The sequence below is a fragment of the Anopheles nili genome, chromosome 2, assembly GCF_943737925.1.
Source record: "Anopheles nili chromosome 2, idAnoNiliSN_F5_01, whole genome shotgun sequence".
In the NCBI taxonomy this organism is placed as follows: domain Eukaryota; kingdom Metazoa; phylum Arthropoda; class Insecta; order Diptera; family Culicidae; genus Anopheles; species Anopheles nili.
This window is the reverse complement of record NC_071291.1, coordinates 49,288,172-49,312,382: the sequence shown is the minus strand read 5'-3', so window position 1 is coordinate 49,312,382 and position 24,211 is coordinate 49,288,172. Positions and strand designations below refer to the sequence as shown.

Sequence of the window (24,211 nt, the reverse complement as noted above, 5' to 3'; positions counted from 1 at the left end):
GTCGTCAATAGCCATGCAGACCTGCTCTTCGGAGAACACCGGTATGGACAAGAAGACTTCTTCGCAAATGGGCTCCAGGGCAGAAGCAAGACTGTTTTGGTCCAGGCTACCATTTGAGTACATTGAAGCAAAGTGAGCTGCGAATGCATCGCAGATATTATGTTCACCGCAAAACCACTGAGCCATTGAAGCTCATAGAAGAAGGTAATCCACCACGTTTGCCTCCACTGCCAGCTCCTCGTTTGTTTTTAATAAACTTCCAGAATGATTTGGGATTTTTTCTGAATCCAACTTCAAGACTAGAGGTATACCGTTTAATTTTGTTATTATTCGGATTAAAATAAATACGATGTATAGATACAGTATATTTTATTTTTTTTATTATTTTTACTTATTGATGGGCAGTTTTCACTGAAGAAGTTAAAAAGACACTTCAAGCCAAAGAAGAAAAAAATATATATAATGCTGTCCGATTTCCGATTCGAGCAAACTATTCTGTCTCCTTTCGCTTATCTTTTTGCTTCATTTTGTATTTTTGCTATCAAAATATTACTTTTTGTTGTAAATACATTTCCATGCCAACGTCTATTCTAGGATATCTATCTGTCACTATGTTTTCGAATAACAACGATCACTTTTTATTTATTCATATATAATGCCTTTTAAAAATATTCATGTGAATAATTTGCAATTCCAAAAAATATACATGCTTGTATTGGTGTTTTTATTTACGTTACCAGGCGATTCTACGTGCTGTGACGATGATTTTTCTTGGGTATGTACTCAAGATAAGATGGAAGCTCCAAAAGCTTCCATAGAATCCGACCAAAGATCGCTTTCATGCGATCAACGCAGTCTATCGCAGCCACAACATGTTCGACATTCTCGACAATCAGCTAAATCTGATACAGTTGATATAGGTAGCGCTATCTCTAACGGAAAACCTCCCAGACCTACACGAGAAACGGGCAGTTTAGACCGACGTCGACGTCTGCGATCTACCCGTAATGAACGAGATAACAAAAGTCGCAGTACACACTCACTTAAGGAAAAATCTTCTTCCTCTGAGATGTATAAGCATGTTGATGTGTCGAGTAATCGTAGTCTAAATTTAAAAGGTGAGCCAAATTTGTAGAATTTCAAAGATGGTCAGCAAGTTGTAAGCTTTGGCTTCTAAATGTCATTGACCTTCTTGTGAATATGTCTAAAAGATATTGCGCTTAATAATTACATGGTGTTTTCAATGTCTTTTACCTAAAGATTTTCATGATTCTTCAAGCCTTATCAACTATAACAGTATTCGTTGCGAGAGTCAACATCATTGTTGTCCACCTCATCAAAATTCTCGGCTTTCCTCTAACATTCGTAACCTATCGCCACTGCCGCCCATATCCGCTTGGGATCCTCAGTTTTGTTGGAGTAATCCACACTACCACCATCAACACCAAAGCAGAGAAGAATTGAGATTGATTGACTATTATTGTCATCAACAAAGCAAAAGAAGTCAAGACGTATCCTGTTCCAGCGCCTGTTGTCGAAACTATTATTACACACCAACTGCCCTATGCTGTTCATTTGATCATCGATCGCAATGGAATCATAATGCCAAGGTTTGCAATAGGAGTAAAGAGGAAGATATATATATATATATATATATATATATATATATATATATATATATATATATATATATATATATATATATATATATATATATATATATATATATATATATATATATATATATATATATATATATATATATATATATATATATATATATATATATATATATATATATATATATATATATATATATATATATATATATATATATATATATATATATATATATATATATATATATATATATATATATATATATATATATATATATATATATATATATATATATATATATATATATATATATATATATATATATATGTATATATATATATGTATATTTAAATAAATAAATAAATATATATATATATATATATATATATATATATATATATATATATATATATATATATATATATATATATATATATATATATATATATATATATATATATATATATATATATATATATATATATAATGATATTTATTCACCACCATGAACCATGTCAACGGCGTTTTAGATTACACTTATTTCTATCTCAATTTATATATCATGTACATATTAATATGCGTAATTTTCTTGTTTTTTCTCATTAATTTTTTTTCTTTAACAGCGTCAGGATACAGATGAACGTTTACGGCGTTTTCAAACAGATAAAGAAGCTCTTGCACTGCAAGTTAAAGCACTTACTGAACAAGTTCAATCCCAGACCTCCAGAATAAATGAATTAGAAAACACGATAAAAGAGAAGAACCAACTTCTGTCAAATGCGGATGATCTACTGCAGCGAGTAAGCGTATTTGCAAAAACAGTTGGCATCCAGATTGACAAACAAAAAGTACCGCTATAAGTTACATTTTTATTTGTTTTGAGTATAATTTTATCTACACTATTTTCCACCCTCTACCATGTTTTCCCAATATTATAAGTTTTGACGTATTTTCCGATATTTTTTTACTTTGAATATTTTTGTCTCTTATTATTTGATTACATTGTTATGTTGACAGAACGCTTAAAGTACAATATTTTGAAATAAAACAAAAATGACCAATACATTATTGATTAAATCAAAACCAAACTTTGGCATTACCGTTCAAATTGTTTATGCAACAAAAATCTTTTTTATTTTATTATTTTACTTTCTGTCTTCATTCAAAGTAGTTTTATTATAATGTTTTACACTTTTTCACGAGCTCACGAGTTTTTATTTGCACTTTAGATTAATGTATCAAGTTTGTCTCTTAATTACCTTCCTACTTGTATTTGCATTCACATTTTCTATATTATTTTGTTTCGTACTTATTCTTTGATTGCATATAAAATGCTAAACGCAACGAATTTTGGTTTTTGTTTATCACAGTTATAATTAATCTGGAATGTTCAATGTTTGTGTTATATTGAGTTGGAGAACTTTTATTGTTGTAGTATGCATTATATCATTGAAGGTCCTTAAACTATAGTGAATGACCTTTTATGAAAATTTCACACACTGAAAATTCATCAAAACAATATCGTTACAAGACGTTTGTCAGTTGGGTTGCCAAACTATGGGCTTTAAATAAATATTACTGTAATACGTGTGTTCTATTCTAATATCCCTTTTTTGGTTATTAACTGGAATTTATAATGGTTTTCTTCATTTTGACATGGATTAATTTCAACGTAAAAAAGTATTTGTTTGTTGATTGAGTTAAATTGGAAATGGATTAATACTTGGACATACAGCTTAACATGGATTTATAAGAATTATGAAAAGAACTTCACTGTACTGGTTGGAATCTATTGTTTTTGATTTTCAAGATTTCTATTGTTATGTTATGAATTAATTTTATTTCATTTGGTGATGTGTAATGTAAAACCAACTTTTTACATTTTGACAATTTTATAGTGTATCGGCCAGACTATACGTCCAGAAGGTGGAAAAAATACAATATATATGAAAGTTTGACAAATTAAAGTTTGACAATTAGGTTCAAAAATTCGTCTATAAATCAATTCCCAGCCTCAATTTCATTTCTCTACCTCCCATACTACCAACGCCTTATTCCTATCCATCTGCTCAATTCAGTCCTAAAGCTTTTAATCTGTTCGTTATTTGAAGTATCAATTTTCCTTCAATCAAAAGAAGAAAAAATATCTTTTTCAAAACGCGGTATGACACTTGATTTAAATATTTGCAGCATTGATCATATAATGTAAATATTAGTTTTCACCCATTTTCCGGTGTCTTAATCTAACCTAACAACCATATTTTGTTCTACTTTTCTTCATTCGTTTTAAGATCAAATAAACACAAGACAATTTAAGTAAAACTATGTAGAACATAGTCAAATGTTGAATTTTTTATACAAATAATATTCTATTATTACCACATGCTAACATTTTAAATGCGGTTATATGTGCCTGTATCATTTGCTTGTATAATATTTTATCGTTGGTGTTAAATTGTAACATTCATGGGTCATTTTTTCTTGTTTTAAACAATTGATTATTCAAAAAAAAGATTGTAAAATATCTTAAAAATATAAAAATTTATTGTAAAACTTTTGATTTGTTTGTATTGCTTATTAATTTTCACGTTTTGCTGTTTTGATAGGAAATGCTTTCGAGGTCTTCGTTAGAAACCCAAAAACTGGAACTTATGTCAGCGATGAGTGAGCTTAAACTTCAACAAGCAGCTTTAGAACGAGAAAATCTAGAACTCCGTACAAATTTTATAACCAGCACTGGTGGTTCTACTGCGTTAGTTAATGGTGGTCCTACCAATGGACCTGGATCGACGTTGACAAATGTGCTTAATAATAACACGATTGCATCTAGTATGCTCAAAAGGCCACACATTATTACTAACACAAGAATGGTAGGCATGTCGTCTGCACCGGTAACATCTTTGATATCATCTCCAATTCATCATGGCAGCCACGGAAATTTGCAACAGACGGCAGTGAGTCCTACCACTCCGAAGGTATATTGTTTGAATATTGATATATTTGTTTATAGAGATTTTAAATCCTGAGCCATTTTATTTGTCTTTTATTTTTTGAATGAATGATGTGCTACGATATACTACAAACTCGATATCGATAACAATATGTCAGGTGCACGTTATATTATTGTTCGTTTCTTCTGAATTTCAGACTCCACCGGCAAGTTATCGACACAGAATCGATGTTCATTACAGTAGTCTACCACGACAAGCTTTTGCAACAACTTTGTCTACAGTCAGTACTTCAAGCGGCTCTTCGACGACTACAGAGAGTAATGCAAACCTTAAGCGAAACGCTGCCTTAGGTAATAGTTTATCTTCCTTAGAAATGCACCTTTTAGAATATCATGGTAATTTAGAAATGAAAGATTCTTCTTCCATATTACTGTCCAATGATAAACCTGTATTGAAGCAATCATCTAGCATTAGTGGCATACCATTAGAAATTGAACGTGGACTTCCTTCTCACATTGATGATATTCATGCTATAAAAAATCAATTTTTTTTTCGGATGCTGTTAAATCTAATACTAATAAATTACAATCAAACGTCACAAAGTTAACTAAGATGAATGCTCCCTTACTAGCTCCGGCAATGGGTGAAGCAGAAAATTTCAATTTAAAGCAACTAGAAGCTGCAGCAACATCCACGCAAGAAATACAATTTTATTGTAGTAATGCAGACCGCACAACTGATAAAAGTTTTCGAGAGCAATACGAAGTTCAACGAGCAAATACTGATTCGCCATCACCAATCATCACCACCAAAATAGAAAACAACACTAAATCATCGGGAATGAAAGATCAAAAAATGTTGATAGAAAACAAAGCGAATAACGAATCAGCATTGGATTTTGATTCGAATGTGATTCTGTGTTCAAAAACTTCGATCCTTACGCCATCCATGGTAGCACAACCTCGACTCAAGATAAATGATAAGCTGCGGGGATTTTCTGTACCAAATTTAGGTCTTACTATTTGAATTCAATTTTATTGACTGTATATGACTTTAATTTTGTTTTGCATAATATTAATATTTTAGTGATTTGCTTTGTTTACATTTCTTTAATTTTGTGTAATGTTTGGTTGTATTAACACGGATTGATATCTATCAATAATATATATATATATATATATATATATATATATATATATATATATATATATATATATATATATATATATATATATATATATATATATATATATATGGCCTATATATATATATATATATATATATATATATATATATATATATATATATATATATACATATATATATATTTATACATGCATATATATATATATATATATATATATATATATATATATATATATATATATATATATATATATATATATATATATATATATATATATATATATATATATATGCATGTATAAATATATTTCTACATGCATATATATATATATATATATATATATATATATATATATATATATATATATATATATATATATATTTATACATGCATATATATATATATATATATATATATATATATATATATATATATATATATATATATATATATATATATATATATTTATACATGCATATATATATATATATATATATATATATATATATATATATATATATATATATATACACCGTTTTCGAGCCCAAGTAAACATTTGTCAGCTTCATTTGCAGCGCTGTTCAACAAATAGTAAACATTTGACGTCCAAGTAAAAAGTTGGTGTCCAACTAAACATCGTTCAAACGCCAGTAAACATTGTTCAAACGCTACTACAAATTAGCTTTCCCAAATGTTTATGTTCGTTTATATTACCCTGGTTTGTTTCTTGACTTGTCATGTACTAGAGACAATCAATGGTCACCTACAATATCGATGGTAGATGGATATTTACGCCCAGTAAAAACTAATTTGTTCGTACCGCATTAGACATGGCTGATAGATTTAATGAAAAAATACCATCCCAAAATCCATAAAAACGTAAAACGACTTCCAACGAAGAGTGAGAACGTATTGTGCTGGCGAACGAAAAAGGTAACAGCGTTGCTACAATTGCTCAGACACTTAAATTTTTTACGTAGAATCCGCCTGAATTATTTTTTTTCTAATTGCATCCCAATGATCTTTGCAAATAAAAGCAACAAACGAAATTAAAACTCGATCATGTAAACAAATAACTTTCGAAGTGTCAAATTTAAAATTGCGTTTGAACATTGTTTACTGGCGTTTGAACGATGTTTAGTTAGACACCAAGTCACAGTGTATCACTCGAAAAGTACAGACATCTGACACGACTAACCCCTTAGCGACAACAGTGCACTAATACATCTCAGCCAAAGGCAGTGACCTGACTAATCCACGTGTTATGAAAACCGTTGACAAAGGGAACCGAACCAAGACAAGAACGCACCAAAAGTAAGATGTGGGTCGAAGACTCCGGAGGAGGGTCGGCTTTTGGCTCGTACTACGAGCCATTAAGCCAGAGCCCTACTAGAAAACAAAAAAAAGGAGGTTAAGAGAAGAGAGAATTCTCCTTAGCGAATTTTTCGCAGAAGAAGTAATCTTCATGGTAGATGAAGGAACTACTCCCGAAAGGCCATTAAGGACAGCTAACCCCTTTTTAGTCCAAAAGGTTATTGAGGTCGCTATAAATGAACAACCGAAAAAAGTAACCTTACTAAAAAACGGAAAATTGCTAGTACTGGTACGCTACAAAAAGCAAGCCGATAGACTGACCAAAATTGATTTAAAGACCACCAATGGAATTGATACTAAAGTATATAAACACGAGACGCTAAACACATCGAAAGTTGTGATCCGGTCTGATGCCATCCCATTCACCACTAAAGAAGAGATAATCACAGGTCTAGCCGATCAAAAAGTCAAAAATGTGGATATTATGAAAAGGAAGGACAAGGATGGAAATTGGGTAGATACCCGCACAGCCATCCTTACATTTGACACCACTAACACCCCTCATAGTGTAAACTTTGGCTACTACTACGATCTAAAAGTTGAATTGTATGTTCCGAAACCCATGAGATGCATGAACTGCCTCAGATTGGGACACACAAAAAAATTCTGTAAGAGCTATAAAAATGTGCAAATTGCTCAAGCCCCTTCCATGATAACTGCCAATCGGAACCAAAATGTCTAGAATGTGGGGAAGGTCACAATACTCTAGATAGAAACTATCCCGTCTACCTGGATGAGGTGAAAATCAAAAAAAAATCCAAACTACGAACAGAATTACAATAAGAGAAGCGAGGGAAATAAGAAGAGCCCAGGCTCCTACAGTACCAAGAAGTTACATAAACAAATCATACGCAGAGACAGTGAACACTAAAATCATTCTACCACTTCCAGAAAACCCAAAACACACTACATCAGACACCCCCAGTGCACACCGTCAAGAACAACCAAGATCAGATCAAATAAACACGACACAAAGAATTCAAAAAATAACTCCTAAGGAAAATACTAAACCAACAGAAAATGGACAGACTAGTTTACTAACAAACCCTACGGATAAGCTCATATTATCCGAAACAGAAATTCCACAATTTACAAACGAAGAAATTATTCCGTTCGACGATCTCCCAGTATCGCCAACGGCCAACAATTTATCAAACCCTCTCACAACACCCACTCCACCATAACCACACATACCTAAACCAATACCGAATGAAAAATAGATTTCAGCTTTAAACATGCAAGCATCCCTAATTTTTCGATCATCATGTTTAACTTAGTTCAAAATAACATACAAGGGATAAAAAACAATATAAATGAGCTAAAAAAAGAAGCCGCTAAGGAACATTTGGATGCCATTTGTTTACAAGAAACTTGGACAAACCCAAACAGCAATACACTGCCCAAGCTTAAAGTTTATAACCTAATACTCCAACACAGAGAAGATGGCTACAGGGGTATCTGTATCATAATAAAAAACAAATACAGGTATGAAGATATAAATATAATCAAGAGTAACAAATTCATACAAGCTACCGGAGTTAAACTGACTAACCCAAAAATTACAATAATGTCAGTGTATGTAAAACCGACCACCCCAAAAAAAAGATTTGAAAAAGCTATGGAAAAAATAGTAAAAATAGCGAATCGAAATAAAAACACAATTATAACCGGAGATTTCAATGCCCATCACGAAGCATGGGGAAACCCATATTCAGACACCAAAGGGAAAGTGTTAATGAACCTCATCAATAATTCTAACTTCACCATACTACATAATAAAGAAGTCACATATATTAATTGAGACCAAAGTAAAAAAAAAATACGGTGATAGATCTAACCATCATCCCTAGCCACAAAACATTGGACATTGGTAGAGAGGTTACCGACCAACACATTGGAGGCAGTGGGCACCGTATAATTAAAATCAAGTTGAATTCCCCAACAAGCCCGGATATGAGAGTGGCCTATAATAAGGCTCGCATTGAAAAAGAAATCACCAAGGTAGAATGTAAAAAAAGCATTGACTCTATCTCAAAAAAGATCCAAGAAATAATACATAATTACAAATATACCTCGGCCCATGTTCCCAAGAGTTGATGGACAACAGAGCTTCAGCAGGCATGGGAAAACAAGAATCAAGCGAGAAAAATTTTTAATAACCACCAAACGTTAGAAAACCTCATCAATTTTAAAAGGAACCTAGCAAAATTCAGATATTTAAAGAAGTAAGAGAAAAGAAAGAATTTTAAATTTTGGCTAGAATCAATAGATTCAAGTGCATCCACTGCTCAGCTCTGGCACATTATTAGAAAGTGTCACGGGAAAAATAATATCTCTCCAAAAAATAACATAATAAACAACAGCAGTCAAAAAGCCAAGGAATTTTTAAAAGTCAACTTCCCAAAGACACATCGTCGAGACCAAAGAATAACAAATAACTACGAATCTGAAAAAGAAATACTTAATTATGAGTCTTGGTAAAATATCCTCGAGAAAAAAAAGAATACATCTCCGGGATCTGACAACATATCCTACAGGACACTAAGTCTGCTAAGCAAAAATAACACTCTATCCATCATTAAGGAAGTCAATAAAATGTATAAAGTTGGCAAAGTTGCGGCTATATTAAAAACAATCAAGATAGTAGCCATACATAAAATGGGCAGAGACCCAAAAAAAACCGAAAACTTCAGACCAATTGCCCTTCTTCCGACAATAACTAAAATCACTAATTCGGCAATTCTCAAAAATACTAACTACCAGCTGGACAAATACAATAGCATACCGGATATTAGCTTTGGCTTCCGAAAACACAGATCAACGCTGACGATGATAGAGTTGATATCTAACATGGTATCAGCAAACAGGCGGGACTCTCTCCGCACTGGTATAATTTTTACCGACGTTAAAAATGCATACAACAGTGTAGCAACAATACAACTTTTAGAGATCATGCGCCAATCCATGATATCGGAGAAAGATATCGGATGGATAGGTAGCTTTTTATCCAATAGAACATTAGAGTTGCACTGCGATAATAAGTTGAACAAGAGAAGAGTAAATAATGGATTACCACAAGGTGACGTACTTTCACCAACTCTCTTCAACTTATACACTGCCTGTTGCCACGCCATAAATGACATTAAGACTAGAATTCTACAATATGCAGACGACTTCACAATCATAGAAGCAGGAAAGTCGACAAAGGAGGTTGAACAAAAATTACAAAATACGGCCACCTGGCTTAAAAACACTCTGAACTCCTTAAATCTAAGCATTAATGTAGAAAAATCGTAAGTTATGAGCTTCCCCAATGACAAGGACAAGATAAACATATCTTTAGGAAATACGCTCCTAGAGCAAGTCCGCAACCATAGATTCATAGGAATAACTATAGACAGCAAACTAAAATTTAATCTGCATGCCAAAAACTTAAGACTCAAGGCTATTAGTAGACTAGAAATTATGAAAACCGTATGCGGGATAATCAATAACATAAACCCTGAAAAGGCAGTTCAGGCTCACCGAACGATTGTAAGAGGAAGCATCGAATATGGCATTGGCCTCTGTCTAAACTCGAATAAAATGAGACAAAACGCTCTAGCTACTACATTAAACCAATCCTTGAGAAGATTCACAGGATGTACTAAAAGTACTCCCATCAACTCACTATATGCGATTGCTGCTGAAAACCCTCTACCGATCAGATCCAAATTCCTGGTAGTTAAACAACTGGCTAAATCTGTAGCTTACTCAAAGCAGATTAGTCAAGCTATTAAACCAAAGAACAGGAAACAAACACACAGCGCAAGAAAATATTTACTTGGAGTACAAAGAAATATATATAGCTATCGCCAACTTTGATCACAAAACTTACCTTAACTCCAACATTGAATCAAGAATCACAACCGACATTCCAGGTGTCAATAGAAAAAAAAAAACAGATGAACCCAGCAACTGCAAAACTACTTACTCTAGAAATTATAGACTCCTACCCCAAAGATATTAGAATATTCACTGATGGCATCAAGAACCTAAATCGATGCGATATAGGCAGACACATTAGGAAAGATAATGAAAAACCGCTAAATCTAGTCTGCAAATTAAGCATACCAACTTCTATATGCACCACCGAGCTATATGCCATAAAGGAAGCACTGGAATTTGTAAAAAGGAAGGTATGAGCCATCCAACAGTGTTCACAGGCAGTAAAGTAGCCTGCACCATACTAAAAAACTCATCTACGGAAGATGTGACAGATGAAATCATAGGAGACATACTATACCACTGTGATACAACCCAAGCTAAAATACAATGGATCCCGAGCCATGTGGGGATAGAGGGCAATGAAATTGCTGACCAACTCGCCAAAGAAGGTACAAACTGTGATACTAGGATTAAGAATAAAATTAGACTAGTAGATGCCATAACCGAATTTATAAACAAAGCCCAAATAGAAGCCGACAAGTGGTATAACAACATGTGCCTAACCAAAGGAAGAACATTCCAAAAATTCCAACCGCATCTTACTAGGAAAATGTGGCATGCAAAATTAAACTTGACAGCAAAAGACATTAAAATGTTAAACAGATTAATATCAGGTCACGATTATAGTAACTACTGGCTACATAAAATTAAACGTATTGACTCTGGAACCTGCGATACATGTAACTCCCCAGACACAGCAAGACATAAGATATTCTACTGTGATAAATTAAGATTGGAAAGAAGAAATGCCATGGGCATAGACGAGCAAACCTTTGAAAATGCGTGGAAAACAAGGGACACCAAGAAAATGAAAGCTCTAATAAGTTTCATAAGAGACAACAAAATTAAATTTTAAGATATAAACACGCCCATAAAAATTAGAGACAGACAGAACAATCCTTGAGTAACGCACACCAGGTTGTATATCCGTCGGAATATAATAATGAAGATGTCAACATCAATCTAATTCAGAATATAAGATTATTCGAGAAAACAAACAAGCAAATTGCTAAGCAAATGGACATATGGCCATTAGTTGCCGGTCCTATTTACTACTAAGGTTGAGTGGAGTCAGATCACGGATTAATACAGGAGGGTGCAGGTAGCTGGACTTCTGTATCATACCGTGTTAAAACCTTAGTAAAGAAGAAGAAGAAGAAGAAGAAGAAGTTAGACACCAACATTTTACTTGGACGTCAAATGCTTATTTATTTATTTATTTATTTATTTATTTATTTATTTATTTATTTATTTATTTATTTATTTATTTATTTATTTATTTATTTATTTATTTATTTATTTATTTATTTATTTATTTATTTATTAAATCTTCTGGCTCGAGTGGCCTACAAAACAGAACAATCAAACAAGGCTTAACAAGATAACGCATGACAGACATGACGCAAAGTAAACAGACGCAAATAAATAGATAAGCACTTAAATCACAAGCCGTAAAGGGCACGTAGACGCATTTTAACACTGAACGTCGAATAGTTAAAGTCGATCACATGACACATCTCGTTAAAGTCCCTAGCCATTTGAACCATAGGGTCAATGGTGCCGTACTCTATACGCCGGAAGTCAACCGCCAGCAACTGTCTGGGTCTCAACGACCTGCTAGGAGACGTGAGATTAATCTTACTTAAGATGGATTAAGCATCGATGTTGCCGTTCAATAATTTAAAAACAAACATACATTTGGCCATCTTTCGTCTGTGCTCAAGCGACTCCAAGCCAAAAAGAAGGCACCTCGTTTTATAATTGGCCTTGTTGGCCCTACTAGCCCAAGTCATTCGGTTAAAGATAATTTTTTTAAAGGTTTGATTATTTCGGTTAAAGATAATAATAATTGTTGAACCGTGCTGCATATGAAGCTGACAAATGTTTACTTGGGCTCAAAAACGGTATATATATATATATATATATATATATATATATATATATATATATATATATATATATATATATATATATATATATATATATATGTATATATATATGTATATATATATATATATATATATATATATATATATATATACACATTTTTATATAAATTATTTTGTATCCTTTTGTCATACAAACATACGATGAAATCGTGTTCAAGTCTCTGCATCTTTTTCGTTCGCACGACAGATTATCAAACTGCTTGAAAATTTCAAGTCTGTTACCAAGGCAGACACTAACCTTTCACCGCTTGTTGACCCATTTAAGGCAAAAAGAAGCTGTCACGTTTTAATATTTTATGTAGTTGCGGTATGACTTCATTATTTTAAGAGAATTGAATTCAAAAATCATTTAGCTTAGAAATTTTAAATTATAAATTTTTTTGAGGTCTTAAGAACGTTCAAATGTGTTTTTTTTTTAATTCATTTCGATATCCTTTTTATTTATGGATGTTTGATTTTTTTATTTTGTCAAAATAATGTCTATTTGTTAATCGATTGTGATTCGAGTAGGATATACGGTTCATGCAAAAATAACTCTTTATTAAGCATTCTATGAAAAGAATTTATGTTTCGTTACGATATATTATTTGTTTTGATAACATATCCATTAATATTGTAACGTTGAGAAAAATACCTTGCGTTGCAAAAAAACGCTTTTTATGTTGTTATATTTTCTACTTATATTAACCAATCATTAATATTGTCTTCATTGTATACATTGTATACAACTGTATAGTATTGTTTGTATCAACATGATGGTTGATTGATTTCTAATTGATAATCATACATATAATTTCGTTAATTATAGCTGAAGCACAAGAAGAGCGGAACCATGATCTTACAACGGCCCGTAGCTACACACCACAACCGTCTCCGTCACCTTCGATGAGCAACAAATTGAAAACCATCTTCGGCAAAATCAAACGTAGCAATAGTGGCACATTGGATGATATGACAAACAATGAAGGAGAGTTTAAACGTGGTGGAGTTCGAGCAACCGCTAGTGCCCGTCTTGGTTGGAGAAGTACAGTTCCGTATCGAAATCCTGACAAACCATTTAACGACTGGGATTTAGATGAAATCTGTCTCTGGTTTGATCATCTTGGACTCGATATATATGAAGAACAATTAAGGGAATGGCTTAAAAAGAGTACAGAGCCAGCACCTGATCTTATAAGAGCATCTCCAGTGGATTTTGAGAAAGAATTAAGTTTACGTCATGCATTACATCGAAAGAAGATAATTCTAGCTGTTGCGGATGTTTCAGGAAAAACGGACGACGAGTTATTGAAATGTGCTGGAATGTTAGATACTACATGGGTAGGTTATATATAATTATAAATACGATCATATTCATCTAGTTGTACTTCATAACATATATTTTTTATAACATTTTTACACAATTATCATTGCGTATTTAATTGTAGGTTCTGCGATGGTTAGATGATGTTGGAATACCTCAATACAAAAACTCTTTCACTGCAGCTCGAATGGATGGAAGAATGCTTCATAAACTGACGATCGATGATTTAGCTCATCTACAAATATCCTCCTGTTTACATGTATCAAGCATTCGATGCAGCATTCAGCTAATGCGTCAAGAAAAATGGCGTCCCGAATGTCTTATTCGTCGTACATTGCCATTGGATTCCATTATCAAAAACGATGTGAGATTATGGACCACTCAACGTGTCTGTGAATGGCTGCGTGTGGTGGATTTAGCTGAATACTCGCCCAATTTAAACGGGTTTGGTGTACATGGGGCATTCATGATTTTTGAAGTCAAATTCACTGCGGAGCTTTTTGCTGATCTCCTTAAAATACCGACGAGTAAAACGTTGCTACGTCGCCATTTGGCAACCCATTTTAAAGATCTGTTAGGTCGTGAAATAATACAAGTCAAACGAGAAGCTGAAAACACACTTGGATTTCAACCATTAACAATTACGGCTAAGATAAAGGTATAATACTTACAAAATATATGCTATCCTATTGAGCTATTTAAAACCGATTTTCCTTTTCAGACACCAAAAAAATCTCAATTTTCTTTGAAAAGAAAAAAAAGCACCAAAGGAAACTCATTGGAAGGAGATGAACGGACTGATTATGTTTGCCCAATGAGAGTTTCAGGTCAGGATCATTTACCATTCACTTACGCATCAACTATTGTTAATAGAAGCGAAAATTGTGCTACATCGAAAGTTTCCTCTGCTAATACTAATAATATCACCATGGCCGTAAGTTTCTTCTTAACTTACTAACTAACTAACAATATAGCTACATTTGCAAATATGCTAGAACATCTGCTTTCTGCCATTGTTTTACTTTACCATATTTCTGTTTTTTTTGGTCATAGTCAGTATGCAATATTATATATATATATATATATATATATATATATATATATATATATATATATATATTTCATACATATATATATATATATATATATATATATATACATATATGTATATATATATATGTATATATATATATATATATATATATTTTTTTTTTGTTTTTTATATGTATATATAAAAAATTAAAAATTTTCTTTTATTGCTTCAACACATATATTTCATATCGCTTTACGCAAATGCATAGATGACGAAGGATCCTCCGATAGCACCATGTGTCTGTCCAGACACAACCAGCAGCAACAACAACACAGTTTCATACGGAGTCGAGTCGGAGCATGTTTCACATCCGATTCAACCGCAGAATAGTGGTGGCTCACAGACGTTGAATACATTGTTGACTAGGAACACTAGTGTAAACAATGGAGGAGGCGATTCACCAATATCATTACGTAGTTCCACCACCTCTAACTCCTAGCAAAGGCATAGGTCATGTTCTGTATCTTCTAATGCTTCCTCTCCAACATTTTGTAACTTATTGATAAAAAACACTAGTACTTCAGGCAAGAACGTCAAAAGCACCAACAAAGACAACAATTGCTCCCCAGTGAAAGATGTTTATAACATGGTTTCAACCAATCGTTCAAACTGTTCTTCAACATCATCACTGGTATCGAATTATTCGTCTAAAACGCAGCATTCGTATTCAGCAACCATCGCCGGAAACAAAAAATTTGAAATTAACTCTTCACACCCAAATAAAAGTACATTGGAAAATGTTGCAATTGAATCAAATGTCATAGTTCAGCGATCTGCTTCATTTAATTCCACCTCTACAGTGCCTCTGAGCATTAATAAAGCGATGCATATTAACTCATCTGCTTCATTTAACAATTGCTCCATTCTCGCGAAGTTAGCTAAAAAAAGCTCATGCTTAACAGCATCTATTTCTGCACATCCGATGCTTATGTTTTCCTTTAACTCAACGTCAAACCTGCTAAAACAACAAAATATCAGCGAAGCATCCAATTCTGCAAATTCTGTAACTAATTTTTATAAATGCAATATAACTGAAACTCTTGCGATTGCTGGTTCCAACAACATGATTCAATCTGCAACAAATAAATCCACAGCGGGTAGCTGTTCATCTTTAACTGGGCAACTACCTCCAGCTTCGTTGGCATCTGTTTCATGCAGCACTTCAGTTGCTCATAAATCTTCACCTAGTAATATCGGCAGCTCTGAATCATTCAATCAATCTATTAGCTCGGCATCTCTTTCATTAGCTCAACTCAAGAATAACAATGTATTGGATTATTATGTTTGATCAAATCCGAAATAACTATTATAGCACCACCGTTTAGTATACCGATTGGTGATGAAGAATGAATCCCTTCCGTTTGGTGTAAATTGATTCTTTCAGATACATTTCATGATCATTGTTACAATTTGCAACAATTTTTAAAGTCTGGTGTCTTTTACTTCCAGGCCATTAATAATTTAAAACGAGGAAAAATAATAATAAACCATGTAATGAGAATATAGTCAAAAAGGAAGGAAGGAAGGAAATAAAAGTAATTATTTACGATAAGCCGTTAGTACACCACTATAGTACACTTCACGTACCCATTATACAACTATGTTTGCTGAATAAGTAGTGGTTCGTTTGAACAAAATAATATGGAATTTTCAAAATTCTAATGGACCAAATCGGTGAAAATAGTTGCTCTGACCAACATATTAATTGAAAATACAACAACAATAATCATAATACGCCTTATATGAATGAATCATATTTGTAAAAAGATAAAAATTATCTAAGAAATAAACATTGAAAACAGGGTTATGACGAGGTTTCTAAATTTTATGATATTGAAACATTTTGATGTAAATGTGTATCATCATTATTTCAATCGTCATCATGGTGGAGAGTTCAACCGGAGTATACTTAACAAAATACATTGGGTACACGGAAGTTGAATGCCAAAGACAATAATCATTCTTCTGATAAACCAAGAATCGGAAAAATTAATAGAATTTAGAACAACAATTATTGAGTTTACCTTATTGCTTACTTTTGCATCTACTAAAATTGATTTACTCAATTCATTCAAAGACGCACATGAGTACGAAAAAATATATCGTTTTAATTCGCCGCTCAGCAATTTTAATTTTACCGTAATAAATTTCAAATGAGGAAATAACTCCATTCAATTGACAGTACATTACCATATCATTAGTTAGTGAAATAATTAACTAATTTGCAATTTTTGTTGTTGTTAATTTTAATGTAAGTAATTGAGCTTATTTTATCAAATAGAGACAAATTTAACATCAAAAAGTACGCGCACGATGTAAACAAGTTTACATGAATTAGGATGATAATATTTTGAATAACTAGGATGACGGCTTAAACAAAAATAGTTCATTGTATGTTTCAATTTTACTTAATAATAGAATTTTCCTTTGTAACACAAGTTTCCTAAACTTGAATTTTAAAATTTAATTGATTGTATTGAAATAAACTTCCCTTACTTAAACCATCAGATGGTAGAATTTAAGTGAGTAACAATTGTAGCATACGAGCAAATACAATTCAATTGCATTTGAAATAAGTATTCACCGAAAGTGTTGAAATATATTTTCCAAATGAATTTAAAAAACACACAGGTCCAGTTACGCACGGATTGTTTGAAAGTTGTAAAATGTTTATTCATGGCTTAGTTTGTTATATCATTTACGGATCATTGAAGACAGAAGCAGTGAAATAAAATGACGAAAGGCTGGCTATCAGTTTAAATTCTGAATTGAAAAAAATGGGAACAAGGTCTACATTGCAAACAGGTACAATTTATTAGAAAAAAAAACCTTGAATTTATGCATACTATAATGCATCATAGAGTTAGTACATCTTTACTGTTAACATACAATGACCCAAACCACCTAGCAATAATAGATTTTGTCATTTAAATCAGCTCGATTGCGAATTGTCTAATGTTACATCGTAAATTGTTAATAAAATGATTTATTGTCAATCAACAAAAAATGCTTTGTGATATGAGTAACCATTCGATAAAGATTTGATGAATAGTTAGTGTGTGACTTAAAAGTAAAAAAAATAACAAACATTATTCTATACATGAAGCTTCTTTGTGCACATTCTAATTCTCCTAGTAATAGCGTTTGCTTGCATACGATTCTACGGGTTTGAGTTTAAATGTTCCCTTTTCTCGTTTTCGTAGTTTTTTTTATTTGTTTCGTAATTTTGTTTATTTTTTTTCGTAAATAACACACTTGTTTCAAAACTTTACATTTTAGGCAAAAAAACTTGAAGCGTAAACGTGTGGCACTAACGCATGATTCGGGATCACCTTCGCGGCCTACCCAGATTATTAATGGTTTACTCTATTAATGGTCTATTGATCTATTAATGGTCTCTCTGGTTAATGGTCTATTGATTTTTCACTCAAACCTTAGATGTTGAGCTGAACTGTTCCATTCTTGTTAACACAATGCTTCATACAGTCGTCAACACAAATTGCAAACTTTCGGATCGACAATTGAAGTGAGTTTTGGGTATCGTTATCGCACCCGCAGGCAGAAAAGTTTGTTGGTTGGTTTACTTTGACTAAGTTATTGGATCTGTTGCACAGCTATCTTGGATGGTTTGAGTTTCTTCCCAATAACTCATTTACTCTTTAATTTGGCACCTTGGTTCAAGTGGACTGCACCAAAATTTGTGGTAGAATTTTACATTCGTGGATAACATTTTGGACAATTATATTTCTATGTGCGAAAAAGAATGCCTACTAAAAGAGAGCAACCAATACCAGCACCAATCGAAGCATTGGGATACCAATGGATTAAAAGAATAAGTGAAGGTGCGTTTTCAAAGGTATGTTGTTTAGATTTAGAATAATTGCATGTTAGTTATGATGGTTACTTTGTCTAAAGATTGTATTGTTGCCAACAGGTGCATTTAACAGAATATCACAACCGAGCGCCGAACTTAACCGAAACGTTGGCTTGTAAATTGATTGATACAAAAAAATGCAGTGAAAAATTTCGCAAACGTTTTCTTCCTCGAGAGTTAACGGTGCTCCTACATGTGCGCCACCCTTACATCATTCGCGTACACGCAATCATGAAATGCCGCAGTAAAATATGCATCTTCATGCGCTACGCCGAAATGGGCGACATGCTGTCTTTCGTGATTGATCACGGCCCACTAGGAGAACCGCAATCTAGAATCTGGTTTCGGCAACTTGCATTGGCTGTACAGTATCTTCATGAATCGGGTATCGCACATCGGGATTTAAAATGTGAGAATATTTTGCTGTCAGCAAATTTCAACGTGAAGCTTAGCGATTTCGGGTTTGCTCGATATATTCACGAAAATAATCAACAGGTTCAACTGAGTACGACTTTTTGCGGCTCATTTGATTATTCTGCGCCAGAATTGCTAAAAGGGAAACCATACAATCCAAAGGCGTCAGATGTCTGGGCACTGGGTGTAGTTTTGTACATGCAACTCAACAAATCAGTGCCGTTCAAAGGGAAAACTCGTCAGGTGTATGATCAACAAATGGCACGTGCGTGGAAGTTTCGTTCACGTGTGAATGATATCCTGTCGCCGGATGTGAAAACACTTGTGCGAAGCCTACTCGAACCGAACCCTTTAATTCGATGGACTATTGAGGAAGTCTTGGTGTGTGATTGGCTAATTCAAGATCGTCGTTTGCGATCGCTGAATGCAGAAGAATTTTCAGCACTCGCAAAAGCAAAAGTTTTCAATCCTTCATTTGCAGATTTCGAACGCATAAAAACAGAATTAAGACGGACAGAACATACAGATCAATCGGTGATAGTTATCAAAGATTCGATGATGGATGGTAAAAATCATTACGACTCATTAGGCTCTACTCGAACTTCGCTTATAGGTGAACCTGCATATACAAATACAACTGTTCATAGTCCTGAATTTTAATAAATACAATATATTTAAGATATCAACACCCACACGACCTCCTGTTTAAAAAGCATATTATATTTGCTTCAAAATACACATAACGACCGACACAGCCGAAATTTGACGCATATGGTTCTATTTACTTTTTGCACCAAAATGAGGGCAAACTCATTCCTCCCATAAAAAATTCCCATTTCCCATTTAAAGTGATTTCCAAAAATTCCCTCCTATTAAAAATGATTACCGACTTTCCACTGCCTTTTTTTTACTTTTTAAATAAAACTCCCGAATGGTAGAAAAGGTAGTATTCGAGGGGCTCTGATATATTCTCTCTTGTTGCAGTAATGTAAAAAAATAGCAAAATACAAATGTCTTCTAATTTGGCTTAAGTATGCAAGGATGCTCTTCCTCACGCTATACAATATGTAGTGAAAAATAAGCATCCTGGTTCAGAGCTAAAGGGGGCAATGGTGAATCCTGCTCGGAATACAAATGTCAGGTACACAAATGTCGTTCAAATCAACTCAAATTTGATCATCTAATATATAGAGTTTCGAAATTTCACTGTTCCAACCGAAGAGCCTCTGTCAAATGGGTTAGGATCCGACGCCTCTAGAAGGCTACACAGGCTTTCCAACTTCTATTCCGTCACGTCCTCGACGTGCAGAGCGGTAACATGTATCATCGTATATCTAAGCTTGAGTAAACGGGCTGGTTCCAACCCCTTGGGCGCATGGCTAAACAGGAGCGGGGTGGGCAGTGCGGGTAACCGGGCTGTCTGAACGTCGGGGGGACAGCCAGACACTAAACTAAACTGTCCCGAGGCCCTCCAGAGGTGCTGGGGACTCGAGCGCGGGGCCAGTCACACTGTCTCGAGTAAAATTTAGACTACGGAAAGCAATCAGGACATTCTGCGAGCTGGACTCAAAGGCAACCGACCCCTGCAACGCCCCCGGACAATGATAATGGGCTCATGGAATGTACGCACTCTGCACAGAGCCGGAGCCTTGAAACAACTAGATGACGCTCTAGCCACACTGAACATGGACCTTGTAGCACTACAAGAAATACGATGGCTAGGGAATGGTGTGTTAAGCAGTCGTGGTGAAAAACGGTATCATATGTACTACAGCTGCCACGACCGTCACCATATGCTCGGAACGGGTTTCGCCGTAGATCCGCCACTGAAATCCGAGGTCATCGACTTCAAGGCTATAAACGATAAGCTATGCACCCTACGCATGCGAGGCAAATTCTTCAACATTAGCCTCAAACGTTCACGCCCCTACCGAAGACAAAGACGAAGAGGAGAAGGACCTTTTCTACGGCCGCCTCGCAAAAATCATTGATAAGTGCCCTAAGCATGACCTCAAAATCATCTTGGGGGACTTCAATGCAAAAGTCGGTAGGGAGCCAATGTGCCGCCAATACATTGGTGATCACAGTCTACATAAGCACAGTAATGACAATGGTAATAGATTGGTCCAACTTGCAGCAGCAAGTAATCTGGTTGTGGGAAGTATCAAGTTTGCGCGTCGGGACATCCACAAAGTTACTTGGGTGTCCCCAGATGGAGCCACCTCCAACCAGATCGACCACGTGCTGATAAGCCGCCGAAGACAGTCGAGCCTGTTAAACGTCCGAACCTATAGAGGAACCAACATCGATTCCGATCACTATCTGGTTGGCTTAGTGATACGTTGCAGAATCGCCCGTCCCCGTGACAAAGGGGATGAGGGAAAAATGCAGGTCCGGCTCAACACGGACTCCCTAAAGGACGCTAAAGTCCAACAAGCATTTGAATCCGCTTTAGGTGAGTCTCTATTACCAGCAACTCCATACGACACTACGAGCGAACGGTGGAGCGCTCTAAAAACCAAGATAGTGAACTGTACAAAATCCACACTGCCACCACGTCGGGGCAACACCAAATCTGGCTGGTTCGACGACGAATGTAGACTTGTGACGGAACGTAAGAACCGCGCATACCGAGCAATGCAGCAGCGGCATAGAACGCGGGCATGCGCAGAGAACTACATACGGCTCAGACAAGAAGAAAAAAGAGTACACCACACCAAGAAACATCAGTGGGAAGAACAACGAGTGCAGGAGCTCCAAGGAATCAGAGTGCGATACGGTCCAGGAAAAAAGTTTTACCAAGAGATAGCAGGTCATCGAAAAACCTTTATACCTAAGGTGACCTGTTGTCGAAATAAGGATGGAAATCTGGTCAGCTACCAGCCAGAGGTCCTCTCGCGATGGGCTCAGTATTTTGATGAATTACTAAATGATCAGTTCAACGAAAAGCTAGAGGCTCCACTAGCGAATGATATCATGCTACTGCCACCTAGCATGGACGAAACCCGAAAAGCAATCCGTCGGTTGAAAAACGAAAAAGCACCCGGCACCGACGGAATATCAGCCGAACTAATCAAAAACGAAGCTGCAGCACTTGAACGCGAAATTCATCAAATCATTACTGATGTGTGGGATAGCGAATCGATGCCTTGTGATTGGAATCTTGGTATCATCTATCCCATATACAAGAAAGGAGACAGGCTACAGTGCAGCAACTACAGGGGTATTACGGTGTTGAATACCGCCTATAAGATCTTCTCCTTAATCTTGCAAGAGAGACTAGTCCCATTCGTAGAAGAGATAGATGGAAACTATCAGAGAGGATTCCGAAAAGGAAAATCAACCGCTGACCAGATCTTCACCATGCGGCAGATCTTGGAGAAGATGGCGGAGCAGCAGCAGCTTCATAGACGTCAAAGCCGCATACGACAGCATAGCCAGGGTAAAACTTTACGACACAATGAGCTCTTTTGGAATCCCGGCCAAGCTTACCAGGCTTGTTAAAATGACCATGACACAGGTGATGGTGGATGGAAAACTCTCAAGGCCCTTTGCTACCATCAAGGGTCTGCGCCAGGGCGATGGGCTTACCTGTCTCCTTTTCAACCTGGCGCTAGAGAGGGCCACCCGAGACTCAGGAGTGAAAACCTCGGGGACCATCTTCTACAAGTCAATCCAGTTTCTGGCATACGCTGATGACATAGACATCATTGGTTTGCGACTCTCCTATGTAGCAGAAGCTTATAAACGGATTGAGCAGGCGGCTGAGAACCTCGGTTTGGAGATTAACGAGGCAAAAACAAAAATGATGGAGGCACCGTCAGCGGCCACGCAGGGGTGATGTACAGATAGGTGAGCGAATCTTTGAAATCGTCCAAAACTTTACCTATATTGTCAAAAGTCACCGTAATACCCCAACAATAGCATAGAAGTTGATTTACGCGAGTTATCATCCATCGTCACGTACCTTCTATTTTTTACAATATCTACAATAATGGAAAGGCCTGAGACGAATAAGCAACCGCTTACCTGTTCAGCGACACAATAAAAACTAATCACCTGTACCCTTGCACCTGAATGAACATATGCATCCGCCAACCCGTACTAGAATTCCCCGGGAACCCGAATAAACATGTGCACCCGTCAAAACTTCAGACCACCATAAATCAACCAACAAAACAACATGTCCTCAGCCATCCATCCCGTTCCCACACATTGTAATATAGAAACATTTTAGCATATATAAAGACAAAAATGTAGAAATAAAGACATTCTCAGTTTGGCTCATAACTACAACGTTACTCTGTCCGAGGAATCCGAACTCTCAAAAACCCTTACACCAAGTGGAAGTGTTAACTCGCGCAAGGGTGCTGGCAGCCAACCGGTCATACTACAGCCTGAGAAAACTTCTCCACTCAAAATACCTGTCGCGACGGCTGTAGCTGGAACTATATAAAACACTCATAGTTCCAGTACTCACATACGCCTCTGAGACAAGG

At 35.1% G+C, this 24,211-nt stretch overlaps 3 protein-coding genes across 3 annotated transcripts; all 3 read left to right on the top strand.

The window, feature by feature from the left end:
• The first annotated feature begins 13 nt into the window (after window positions 1-13).
• LOC128724962 (uncharacterized) lies at window positions 14-5,597 on the top strand. Its single transcript, XM_053818685.1, has 7 exons — window positions 14-41; window positions 741-1,118; window positions 1,261-1,610; window positions 2,244-2,468; window positions 4,227-4,595; window positions 4,768-4,921; window positions 5,203-5,597. The coding sequence occupies exons 1-7, from the start codon at window positions 14-16 to the stop codon at window positions 5,595-5,597; spliced, it is 1,899 nt and encodes a 632-aa protein (XP_053674660.1).
• Window positions 5,598-12,476: 6,879 nt separating this feature from the next.
• On the top strand, window positions 12,477-17,002 carry LOC128724951 (liprin-beta-1). The gene is made up of 5 exons (XM_053818676.1): window positions 12,477-12,486; window positions 13,837-14,348; window positions 14,456-14,989; window positions 15,053-15,158; window positions 16,874-17,002. The coding sequence occupies exons 1-5, from the start codon at window positions 12,477-12,479 to the stop codon at window positions 16,879-16,881; spliced, it is 1,170 nt and encodes a 389-aa protein (XP_053674651.1). The 3' UTR covers window positions 16,882-17,002.
• Window positions 17,003-19,187: 2,185 nt separating this feature from the next.
• On the top strand, window positions 19,188-20,372 carry LOC128724940 (testis-specific serine/threonine-protein kinase 3-like). The gene is made up of 2 exons (XM_053818665.1): window positions 19,188-19,280; window positions 19,359-20,372. Exons 1-2 carry the CDS (start codon window positions 19,188-19,190, stop codon window positions 20,370-20,372), a joined length of 1,107 nt encoding a protein of 368 aa, XP_053674640.1.
• The last annotated feature ends 3,839 nt before the right edge of the window (window positions 20,373-24,211 follow it).